General features: G+C 36.8%; 1 protein-coding gene across 7 annotated transcripts in view; it reads left to right on the forward strand.

Annotated features, from left to right (window-relative positions):
* THRB (thyroid hormone receptor beta) overlaps window positions 1-13,316 on the forward strand; it is a 277,270-nt gene that overhangs the window by 186,030 nt on the left and 77,924 nt on the right. For 6 of the 7 annotated variants that reach the window (XM_087892562.1, XM_060685781.2, XM_060685780.2 and 3 more), the window contains one exon: window positions 4,681-4,744. In XM_087892562.1, the coding sequence (XP_087748688.1) occupies window positions 4,738-4,744 (7 nt within the window). In that variant the 5' untranslated portion in view covers window positions 4,681-4,737. Of the gene's footprint in view, window positions 1-4,590; window positions 4,745-13,316 lie in introns of those variants that run through there. The other variant, XM_087892563.1, reaches the window with a different exon arrangement.

Here is a 13,316-nt window from a genome sequence, read left to right on the forward strand (position 1 = left end):
GTTCAGTATCTGTATGACAAAATCACTCAGATTCGGGAAGATCTGGACTCTGACTGGGTAGATCCAGCGGGGATGACGGGGGCAGGTCCTGAGAATGTTATCTGGGATGAGTTTAATTCTGTGACCCCTGAGGACGTGGACAGGATTCTGGGTAGACTGAATGCGACTACATGTTTGTTGGACCCGTGCCCCTCCTGGTTAGTGCTGGATTCCCGGGAGGTGACGCAAGGCTGGCTCCAGGGGATTATAAATGCTTCATTGGGTGAGGGTGTCTTTCCCGCCGCCTTGAAAGAGGCGGTGGTGAGACCTCTCCTCAAGAAGCCTTCCCTGGACCCGGCAACATTGGCTAACTATCGTCCAGTCTCCAACCTTCGCTTTGTGGCGAAGGTTGTTGAGAGTGTGGTTGCACGACAGCTTCCCCGGTACCTGGATGAAACGACGTATCTAGATCTGTTCCAGTCAGGTTTCAGGCCTGGGTACAGCACGGAAACGGCATTGGTCGCGTTGGTGGATGATCTCTGGAGGGCTCGGGACAGAGGTTGTTCCTCTGTCCTGGTCCTATTAGATCTCTCAGCGGCTTTTGATACCATCAACCATGGTATCATGCTGCACCGGTTGGAAGAGTTGGGGGTGGGAGGCACCGTATTACGGTGGTTCTCCTCCTTTCTCTCTGACTGGTCGCAGTCTGTGTTGACAGGGGGGCAGAGGTCGACCCCGAGGCCCCTTATATGTGGGGTGCCACAAGGATCGGTCCTCTCGCCCCTTCTGTTCAACATTTATGTGAAGCCGCTGGGTGAGATCATCCGTGGTTTCGGGGTGGAGTACCATCAGTACGCTGATGACACCCAGCTGTACATCTCCACCCCAGACCACCCCAACGATGCCCTTGAAGTGATGTCCCGGTGCCTGGAGGCCGTACGGATCTGGATGGGGAGGAACAGGCTCAGGCTCAACCCATCCAAGACCGAGTGGCTGTGGTTTCCGACGTCCCGATATAGTCAGCTGGTGCCATCGCTGACTATTGGGGGCGAAGCATTAGCCCCCACGGAGAGGGTTCGCAACTTGGGTGTCCTCCTGGATTCACGGCTGTCTTTAGAAGAGCACTTGACGGCCGTGACCGGGAGGATTTTTCATCAGGTCCGCCTGATTCGCCAGTTGCGTCCCTTTCTGGATCGGGACTCGTTACGCACGGTCACTCATGCCCTCGTCACCTCCCGTCTGGACTATTGTAACGCTCTCTACATGGGGCTCCCCTTGAGGAGCACTCGGAGGCTCCAACTGGCGCAGAGTGCGGCCGCGCGGGTGGTGATGGGAGCAACGTGGCGCTCCCATGTAACGCCTCTCCTGCGCGAGCTGCACTGGCTCCCGGTGGTCTTCCGAGTGCGCTTCAAGGTCTTGGTTATCACCTTCAAAGCGCTCCATGGCTTAGGACCTGGCTATTTACGGGACCGCCTGCTGCCACCAATAGCCTCCCACCGACCAGTACGCTCCCATAGAGAGGGGCTCCTCCGGGTGCCGTCGGCCAAACAATGTCGACTGGCGGCCCCCAGGGGGAGAGCCTTCTCTGTGGGGGCACCTACGATCTGGAACGAGCTCCCCCCGGAGATACGGAGGATTCCGGATCTGCGTACCTTCCGTCGCGCGCTTAAGACGTTTTTATTCCATCAAGCTGGCCTGACCTAAACTTTTCCTCTTTTAAATGGAATTTTAAATTTGGTTTTAATTTATTGGGGTTTTAAAATGTCTCAGCCAAATTTATTTAATTAGTTTTATCTCTATTTTAAATTTTGTATCTACATGTTTTATTTTATGGCTGTTCACCGCCCTGAGTCCTTCGGGAGTAGGGCGGTATACAAATTTAAATAAATAAATAAATAAATAAATAAATAAATAAATAAATAAATAAATAAAAGTATGTTAAGTTTAATGTATGTTACTATATTTAGTATATGATATTACTAAGGATTTATCCCTTAATGATATTAGTTCTTATCACATAGGCCTTATATACAGTAAAACTTAATTGAGTTCTATAGATTCAATTTTCTGAACACTAGATGAATTTTATATGAAATGCTTTCTGATAGACAAATATTGTTTAAGTATAAGATGCCACTTATTTGTAGAAGTTAAACTTTGTTAACAATAAATTGGCATGGGTCTTATTACTGTTTATATTAAGTAGGATATCAAATTGCTTTTTTGTTCCTAGTCTGTTTCATTGTATTTACTTTTGTTTCCTTTATATATTTAGTGGATCTGGATATGTAATAAGGAAATGATTCATAATAAACAATCAAATTAAAAACCACAAATCGCAGTTTACCAGACATAAACTGGGAATTTGAATGTTCAGAATTGAAACACAAGATGAATAGTTTCAGCAGCACTGTATCCATACAGAATAACCATCTTTTAAAATAACTTTTTGAAAATCAGGAAGAAAGCGATTTGAATATCATGGGAAGGAACTATTTCAGAGAAGGACAATAACTGGAAATACATGCTTTTATTTTATAACATAACCCAATGAATTTTGAGAGTATACTAAGTATTTCTGGGCAGGTTAAACTTGCTAAATTCTTATCATATTGTTCAAGAAATGTTTATCTTAGGTTAAATTATCATTTTATTTATTTATTTATTTATTTTATTTTATTTTTGAATTTGTATACTGCCCTTCTCCCTAAGGACTCAGGGCGGTGTACAGCCACATAAAAACATGGAGTACAAATATTAAAATACCATTAAAAGATATATATAAATTTGGCCCCATAATTAAAAACAGTAGCAAACCAATTAAAACATTTAAAAAGTGTTAGGCCAGCCCGGCTTGCTGGAAAAAGAAGGTTTTAAGGGTACGGCGGAAGGCACCGAGGTCTTGGATTCTCCTTATCTCTGGGGGCAGCTGATTCCAGAGGGTAGCCCCCACAGAGAATATTTTAAAATATTTTGTTGTTTTCTTTTTATCATTAGCTATCATATGCAAGCATAGTTCACTTTTAAGTAGAAAGTATTGATTTCAGACAGAAAGTCATAGATGGCTTAGTAGACAAAAGTATTTTCATAGTTTTTGTGGTTTGCTGGTTGTGTTGCAAATTTCTGTGGTAAATTTCAAGAGAAGATCAGAAGTCACCTTTGCCCCAAACCTTACCAAATCATAAAATTTGAACACAAGAAATTTTGGCTTAAAGATTTCAAGTGTTTAGCTGGGGAAGATTTTGTTTCCTGTCATCAATCATAACTTTCCTAGCAATAAATAAATACAACTGCCACAGCTTTATGAGCTGTAGAATGGGAAAGGAAGCTGTGTCAAAGATAAAAATGTAAAATAAAAATTGCTTGGGAAAAAATAGGATTGGTACAGAAGCCACACAAAGGTCTTGAGACATTTTTGTCTAGATGAGAGAAAAAGAAGTATTGTCTCTTGAAACATGATTGATGAGGTATAATGAAACCTTAACCGTATCAAAAAAAAAAAAAAAAACTGTTGATCATTCATATTCTTTCTTCCTTTCTACATGGAAAAACAAGCAAATTGGTATGTTTTTTGTTTTCTTTGGGCAAAATGTTAACTGCCATATGACTCATATCACAAGAATGTTCAGAGTTAGCTCTGATCACATGAATGCAATCTTCCTTTCTTCAGAAAATTTCCTAATTCTAATCTGCGTATGTCCATAGTGCTTTATGTAGACTACCAACCATCAATATTCTCCACATGAATATTTTCAATGTCCACATGGTGGAGCTGGAGGCTAATATCCCTGAGAGTTATCCCTAAGATATTTGTCCTATGGTTAGGGTTTGTACCTGTGATTATATTATGTCCATTGAGCAATCTTTGCTTTAAGTGAAAGTAAAACACAGTGCATAAGACAATAAATAAATAAATAAATAAATAAATAAATAAATAAATAAATAAATAAATACCATACATACATACATACATGCATACATACGTTAGTAAATTAGTATGTAAGTAAGATGAGGAAGAAGATAAAATAACATACGAATAAATAAAAAGGCAGAAAAAGAAATTGTTAAAGAATATTGGAAAGAGAAAAGATGTATAATTCTCCTTCGTCCTTTGAAATGTTCACTTTGATATACTGCAGCAAGAAGGGAATTAATGTTTGAATTTACATTAATTGGGAAGGAAGAGATTGCAAGAGACTAAGGAGGATGGGAAAAAGACATTGAAAGTAATGTTCTGACATTAGCAGCCACATACACACTATACAAAAAGTTCCATGTATTTTTCATTGTATGCCTGCTTACTGTTTTATAATCCCTTTCTCCCTATTCTCTGTCTATGGGGGGGGGGGTCACAACATGTTAGACACAAGATTGTAAAGGTAATCATGGGATTGAGAAGTGCTGCAGAGATCATAAATGCAGACATTAGTCATAAGGTTGTTGTTTTTTTACCACCATCATACCTTTGAATGAAATAGTTGATAAGTAAGGATCATCTAAGTTTCAAGATATTCCCAAAGGCACTTGGGAATAGTACCTAGATGCACATTTCCAACCTATGGAAAACAAATCCTTTTCAAAATAGCAGAAACTATAAAAAAATTCTTAACATTCAACATCCTGCTTCCAAAACGGCTCTTGCATATTAATATGTAATAAAATTATATTCATTAAATATTGACAAAATTATTTTTTAAACAGGTGACACTGGAGAAGGAGAAGAATGAGAATGATTACTTTCTTTTGACTCCCAGCAGCATGTCAGGTATGTAGATTTTTTATAAGTTATTTGCCCATATGTTCCCAACTTATTTAAAAATTTATTCATATGTGTATAATGCTGACGGTATATATAGTTAGGTGATATTTATTTGCCTCATTTTTAAGGATTCATATAAAAAAAGTAGAGTGTAAGACTGAGCAACAGTTTTAACTAGATAGATATTGATCTACCTGTAAGTGTGCCTGATGGTGTATCATCATGCTATCTATTGTCTATCTCAGAGACGTGCAACATTTTTCTTTGTATATATTTTCAACATTCATCAGCAAACAACCTGAAATGTAATATTTTGCTGACATCTACTTTTACATTTTTTTTCTCTATTTGGTAAGAGATTCTGCTGGCTCCAATTCATACCAAGATTGCATGTTGTGAAAACCCTAATTATCTGCCTTCTCATTTTTCTCCATAAAATCAAATATTTAAAAATTGTAGAATTATAATTTTGAAAGGCTAAATACATAACCAACGCATATATATGTCTCTAAACTATAATTATTATGATTATTAAAATTGAATTTAGGCCTAAATCTTAGCCTAAGTTAGACAGTGATATAAAAGCCAACAGAAGTCAATTGGCAGAACTTGGGCCCCTCACATTTAACTCCATTTCATCCTTCCCAAAACAGTGTCAGGGCTTGCAGTAAGCATTCTGAAAAGATCTTCTTTAATCTTGTTTTGGTGGTTGTGCTTGTGAAATAAGCAGACACAGTGCAAATTTCTATAAACAGGTAGAACAAACCCTAATAAGAATTTAGTCTAAGATAAATAATGGTATTAAATACTAAGAATAACAGATCTGTTAGACACTTGAAGTAAAATATTGTCTATAAACTGGATAACTGTCCTTGAAAAAAGGTTTTGAAGGATTGATGAAGTGTTAATTCAAAACTTTGTACCAAGATTGAATAAAGAAGTGCTCCTTTGATTCTGAATGTTCATCTGAACAAGGATAAAGACTCCTTAGGGATTTCTTCTAGGCATTCTTCAGAGACAACTAAATCTGGCTAATATGATTCATCTTTTTTAAAAATAAAGATCATAAGTTAAAAAATAGGATACATACATGGCCTGCTCAATAGGAAATTATTTGAAGGAAAAAGTAATACTGCCAGCCTTGAGTGAACAGTAATGTCCCTTCTCTTTAAGAGGGCATTACTGAACCTCTCAGCCAGTTTTTAGTCTTCCTTTTTTGGGGAAACTTTTTTAGGTAATATTTCAATCAGTTATTACATTTTTGGGGGGAAAGTTGTGGAAAAAAGTAGTTGGATAGCAATTGCAGAGATCTATAAATGGATTATAGAAAGTAGTTTCAGATGAGTTTTAGACTAGGATATAAAATGGAGGCAGCACTGGATATATTTGTTGATGACTTTTGATGGAGCTGGGATAGGTTTGGTGAATCAATTCTTGTGCTTCTTGGTCTTTCAGTGGCTTTTGACATGGTCTTCCCTCCTACTTAATGTCTACATTTCTAAATTATCTGAGTGAGATAATGTAGCTAATGATACCCAACTTTATATCTTCATGTCAGACTGTACAGATGAACCTGTCAGTGTATTGACCTGGAGAATGTTTGGTGTGGATACGTGAAATAGGCTTGGAGGAATATCCTGACAAAACTGAGTGACTGTACTTGTTTCAGCCCCTTGTTCTAGAGAGATTTCCATTGTTGGTGTTGGATAGTATTACAATTTCCCATTCAAGTCTATGCAACCTGAGAGTTGTACTGGATTTGCAGTTTTGACTAGAAGAGTATGTGGTAGCTGTGGCCAAGCAAGTCAATGCACAAATTCGCCTTGTGCAATATTTGTGCCTTTTTTTTTTTTTTAACCAGGAGGGCATTCAAATATTCATTCATAACCTGGTCCCCTAACAACTGAATTAATGTAATGCTCCATGCAAGAATATGGGCTATCCTTGAAGACCATCCTGAAGGTACAAAATGCAATAGGTGAGCATTAACAGGCACCTCAGATTGTGCCTATGTATTACCATTGCTATGTAAATTGTATTGGTTACCAGTAGGTTTCCAGATGCAATAGTAGGTCCTGATTGCCATATATAAAGCCATTCATGTCATATGGTCTGATTGTTTGAGGGACTGCCTATCCCCAATTGTTTCTTTCTAACCAATACGTTCCAACAGAGTAGGTATGCTTCAGGTCCTTTCAATTAAATGTTGCCTTCTTAAGGGATTGAGGAAACGTGCCTTCTTTGTTGAACCCACACCATCTGGAAAAGTATCTCCCTAGATATACAGCTGGTGCTCCTCCAGAAAACCCTTAAGATCTGGCTCTGTTCTCAGGCCTGGAATTAATGTGGTTATTATTAATTTGGTGCAGGCCCTATCATATTGGCATATTGTTTATTGTTCTAGTTGTTTCAGTTCAACCTACCTGTTTATGGGGGTTCTAGCTGATTTAATTATTTTTGTTAGATTTGTTTTGATTTTTTGTAAGCCACTCAGAGTCTTCTGGACTGCACAGCAATAACAAATTAATTGTTAAATTATTAAATAAATGTAATTTAATATAATTATTAATCAAACATAGACTGCTGTTTTATCATGATTAATTAATGTGATTTTATCATATATTTAGATTTAGTATACTAACTAAAATCTGAGAAACTGAGAGAAAACATTTTTACTTAGGACTTCAGTGTCACTAAATGATAAATGCTGTTTAATTAAGCAAGATTAAACTGTTAGCATTGGAAAGAAAAATTTGAATCTATATATTCAAATTAAAAATCCATGTATGACTTCCGGTTTGCTTGCCTCCGGTGAAGACAGTCCCTTTCTAAGGACCGCCAGCCCCGCCGTTTGTAGAGCCGCTTCGATTGTGAGAAGCGGCTTGAAAACTCCAGAATCTGCAGGATTTGAAGGAGAAGAGTAAGCAAGGCGCAGGTCGAGCCCCTGTGAGCCCCCAGAAGTTTGCTACTGGGGAGGAAACAGGCACGGCTCCCTTTCAACTTGCGGAGACTCCGGACAGCGTGGGACGACTCTGCTTGTTGCAGAGCAAGCCGGCTGCAGCAAACATCTAAATTGATTGAAAGCAACTTTTCTAACTAGCGGACAAAATAACCTGAACCTTTAAACTAAGAAACTGCAAGTATCTTTCTTTTTTTGTGACTTTCCGATCTAAGTAAAAATTAGAGTGAGCGGAAGCGGCTTGAAAAGATGGCGCCGCTCCAGCGTTAACAAGCTGAAAGGGAGAATGGTCTTGTAAAGCTACTCTAATAAGTTACATTGTTGCGCTGCTTGTAGCAAGCAAACAGGAGAAGAGGAGAAAAAAATCCTTTTTAAAATAAGCTGAGCTCACTTTAGTTTAATTCTATTTCCAACTCGACTAAAACTGGGGGACTTTTTTAGAGGACTTTGGGTGCTGGAAAAGGAAAAAGGATTTCCTTTTTTAGAAAATCTAATCTACATGGCAGAATGGCTTCTAAAAAACAGAAAGGCAAGGCAGCGGGGGGGGATCCCCCACACACAAGCCTGAAGAGCAGTCTTCTTCTGCTCAGCAGAGTCAGAAAACAGATTTTGATTTTGAAAGTTTAAAAAAAATTATTACTCAGGCTCTGGATGATAATTTCCAAAAATCTCAACAGGAAATGGATGATAAATTCCAAAAATCTCAACAGGAAATCAAGCAGGAAATTATTGAAATGAAAAAGTTGGTGAAAGAGAATTATGGCAAGGTGACTGATAAACTATCAAATGTGGTCTCTGGCTTGTCAGAAATTATTATTAAAGTGGACTCTAAATTGGAAGAATTTAAATCAGAAGTGAATGTCAAAATAAAGGATACTGATTTTAAAATTTCTGATGTGGATAATAAAATGCAGAGAGTTGAAAATGAAATTACGATGATGCAATTCCGGTCTATGGAATTTGCTATAAGACTCAGAGGTATTAAGGAGAATGACTGACAAGATTTGAGACAGGTTTGTGCTGATGCCTTGGCTGTGTTGTTAAAAATCAATTCTGATGAGATTTTTTACAAAATAGACAAAATTTACAGAGTGAATTCGTGGGTGGCCAGACAAAGACAACTGCCTAGAGATGTGGTGATATATTTCACAGATAGAAGAATGAGAAATGATATTTTGCAAAAATCTTTTCTTTCTTCTGTGCAAGTGGAGGGAACTCAAATTGGAATTTACAAAGAACTTCTGCCAAAGATGTTGAAAGATAGAAAAGATTTTGGTTTTTTAGTAAATGAATTGAAAAAATTAGAGATTCCATTTCGGTGGGATGCCCCAACTGGTATAATCCTGAAGTACAATGGAGAAAGATATCGACTGAATACTGTTGAAAAGGCGGAACATTTTTACTATACTGTTTTTAAGGAGAGATCACCATCTCCACGTACATCTACTGTGTTGGAGATAAAGGAGAGCGATAAGGAGAAGCAATTTCAGCAAGAGTTGGAAGAGCAGCCTAAGCAGATTGAATCAGAGCCAATGGAAGTGCAGGGTGCTGTAGGAGGTTATCTGGAAGAGCCCCTGTTAGAATCTTCTCCAATTTTGACTACAAGAGATGTGGCCTTGGACCTAGCTTGTATGGCCGAAGCCAAAGACCAGCAAATAACTCGTGCAGTTTCTAAACAACTCAAAGAAAAACAATTACAAGAAAGAGCTAAGGCACAACAATATAAAAAAGGAGTCAAGAGTACTACACAACAAAGTGAAGCCATGGGGGGAGCAAAGCCGAAGGTCTCGGAAGACATCCGGCAATTCTGCTCGTCGCTTCAAAAAGGCATACATGACGGTTAAGTTTTTATCTTGGAATGTGAATGGACTGAACTCACCACAGAAAAGGAAGAAGATATTTACATATTTGAAACAATTTAATAATGATATAATTTGTTTACAAGAAACTCATGTCAGAACACAAGATCAAAAATATTTGATAAATTCAAAATTAGGAACACATTTTATAGCTTCAAACTTGGAAAAAAAGAATGGTGTGGTTATTTACATAAATAAAAGATTATCAGCTAAAATTATAGAAGCAGACGAAGGTGGTAGGTTTGTAGCAATTGAACTGTGCACTGTATATAGCCAAATTCTTGTGATTGGCATTTATGCTCCTAACCAGCAACAGGATCACTTTTATAAAACTTTGCATACTAAAATATTGCAATGGGACTATAGATCTATTCTGATTATGGGAGACTGGAATGGAGTGATTGATTCTAAATTAGATTTAAAAAGTCTGGCGAAGTCAAGGATCAGACTACCACAAACTTTTTTTGATTTGAAAGAAGATTTGGAATTAAAAGATGTGTGGAGAATATATAACTCAAAAGACTTGGACTATACTTTTTTCTCTGATAGACATAGATCTTTTTCAAGGATTGATTTTATTTTATTATCAAATGACTTACTTGTTAAAACAAAAAGAACTAAGATCTTCCCAAGAACTCTATCTGATCATAGTCCAGTATGGATAGAAATTGAGACTGGAAAGACTGAGAGAAGATCGTGGAGATTAAATGAAAATTTGTTCAGATATGAAAAAAATATAATAGAACTTAAAAAGCAGATGAAAGAATTTTTTGAAATTAATTTGAATAAGGGCATCCCTATCGAAATTGTGTGGGATGCAAGTAAAGCGTATATGAGAGGGGTACTCATTCACATGAACTCTAAACACAAATTGAACAGACAAAAGAAAAGATCTGAAATCAAAGTAGAAATAAAGAAAAAAGAACAGTTACTTATTAAAAATCCAACAGATGAAAGAATACGTGGTGCTATAAAACTTTTGAAAGATCAATTCCAAATGCTTATGGTGGAACAAGCTGCAACAAATTTACAATATGCAAAGCATAATACATTTTGTAATGCCAATAAACCGGGCAGATGGCTGGCCTATACATTAAGGAAGAAGCAGAGTATGCGGACTATTGATTGTATTGATATTGGAGGGAAAGAAATTTCTCAACAAAAATTAATTAAAGAAGTTTTTGTAGATTATTATACTAAATTATACGCTAAAGATGATATACAGAATGGACTTATAGAAAAATATTTAGAAAATAAAAGAGTTACAAAAGTTACTAACCAACAAAAGGAAAGAATGAATTATCCTATAACAGTTGAGGAGATAATTGCAGCAATTAAACAACTGAAAACAGCTAAAGCTCCTGGAACGGATGGCTTGACAGCAGTGTATTATAAAACTTTGCAAGCAGAAATGGTGGAACAACTCAAAGACTTATTTTGTAATATACAACAAGGGGGTAAAATACCCCCATCATGGAAAACAGCTTATATTTCTTTGATACCAAAAGAGCAAGCAGGTCCTAAAAAACCGGAGAACTATAGACCAATATCTCTTCTGAATAATGACTATAAAATTTATGCAAAAGTATTAGCCAACAGGCTGATACCAGTAATTCAAGAGGTGATTCATGATGATCAAGCGGGATTTATAGAGGGCAGATACATGAAGGATAATGTAAGGCAAGTTATAGATTTATTGGAATATCTTGAGAAGAATAAACAGATCCCTGCAGTGCTGGTCTTCTTGGATGCAGAGAAGGCCTTGGATAGAGTGGACTGGAATTTTCTATTAAAGACTTTAAAAAAGATGGATTTTGGGGATCAATTTATACAGGCGGTTTCAGCAATTTACCAAGAGCAAAAGGCACAGATTATTATTAATGGAAGTTTAACAACAGATTTTAATATTGAAAAAGGAACAAGACAAGGATGTCCGTTATCCCCATTGTTATTTATTTTAACACTAGAAGTTTTGTTGAATACAATACGGGATTCGAATATCTTGAAAGGTATAGTGATAAGGCAAGAGGATTACAGAATAAGGGCATTTGCAGATGATCTGGTTGTTACCCTAACACACCCGATGGAATCAATAATCCAGATGAAAGACATTATAAAGGACTATGGTACTGTATCAGGATTTAGATTGAACCAGAAAAAAACTAAGATGATAGTTAAAAATATGACACAAGATCGAAAATACGAACTTGAAAGAAGGGCAGGTTTTGAGATTGTATCAAAGGTTAAATATCTAGGAGTTCAGGTTGCAGAATCAAATATGAAATTGTTTCAAAATAATTATGAGGTGTTGTGGCGAGATGTACAAAAAGATATGGAGACTTGGAAGAAACTGCAGCTTTCTCTACTTGGAAGAATAGCAGCAGTTAAGATGAACATTTTGCCAAGATTTCTTTTTTTGTTTCAAATGATTCCGGTGCTTAAAAGTGATAAACAATTGAGAGAATGGCAAAGTGGAGTGAATAAGTTTGTCTGGAACGAGAAAAAACTGAGAGTGAAACTGAAAATTATGCAAGATGTTCCAGAAAGGGGAGGTCTTAAACTTCCAAACCTACAGTTATACTATGAAGCAGCAGCTTTGACTCAAGCAAGCGATTGGTTTGGAAGGAAAAAGACTGGAATATTGAATATAGAAAGTTTTGATCTTGAATTTGGTTGGCACGCTTACTTATTTTATGAAAACAAAGTGGATAAAGTATTCAAAAGCCATATACTTAGAGAGTCTTTGATGAGAGTTTGGAAGAAGCACCGATTCAAATGGGATTACAAAATACTGCTATGGCTGGATCTTGGTCATATCATGTGGAATACAAATATAATGTCACTCGGTGGGGTTTTATATAAAGAGGTTCTTTTTACAGATGCGGGCAGATGGCAACTGAAGACATTAGAGACACCGTTGGAAGAAGGGATTAATCTAATTTGGTTACGGTATAATCAACTTCAATTGAGATGGAAAGAGGACCAAAAAACTGGTATAATGGCACATGAGGAAGAATTGGTTAGACATATAAAAGAGAAAGGTCCAATGCATATTAAAAGGTTATATAATGTTTTGTTAGAAAGGGATTCAGAAACTGAATTGGTTAAAGATTGCATGATTAAGTGGGCACAGAATTTTGCAGAACCAGTGATGTTGGAAACATGGGAAAAAATATGGGTTCAGAATGTTAAATTTACACAATCGCAGAATTTGAGGGAAAATTTTTATAAAATGTTTTATAGATGGCATTTAGACCCCAAGAAATTATCCTGTATGTATCCTAATGTTCAGCCAAAATGTTGAAGATGTGATTGTTTAGATGCTACATATTACCATATCTGGTGGAACTTTAGAAGAAAGTTAAGGTTTTTGGATAAAAATATGGTGGGTTATGCAGAATGTTTTGAAGAAAAAAATTCAATTTTCTCCACAATTGTTTTTACTGGGTATAGTAAAGGGTTTTACATTGGATGAAACTAAGTTGATATTGTACATGATAACAGCAGCGAGATTATTGATAGGTAAATATTGGAAAAATGAAGCTTTGCCCACTATTGAAGAATGGACTTTGAAGATGGCCAGTTCTGCGGAGATGGCGAAGATTTAAGCATATTTAAAAGATCGCTCACAAGAGACTTATGAATGGGAATGGAAAAATGGATAGATTATGTGCAGAACAAATATCAAATTAGGAAGTATCAAATAGCTTTTCATTGAAAGTATTATATAAAAATAGAAATGTATGAATTCTGAGAAGAT

Source organism: Pantherophis guttatus, chromosome 4, assembly GCF_059756535.1.
Source record: "Pantherophis guttatus breed Tessera chromosome 4, ASM5975653v1, whole genome shotgun sequence".
In the NCBI taxonomy this organism is placed as follows: Eukaryota; Metazoa; Chordata; class Lepidosauria; order Squamata; family Colubridae; genus Pantherophis; species Pantherophis guttatus.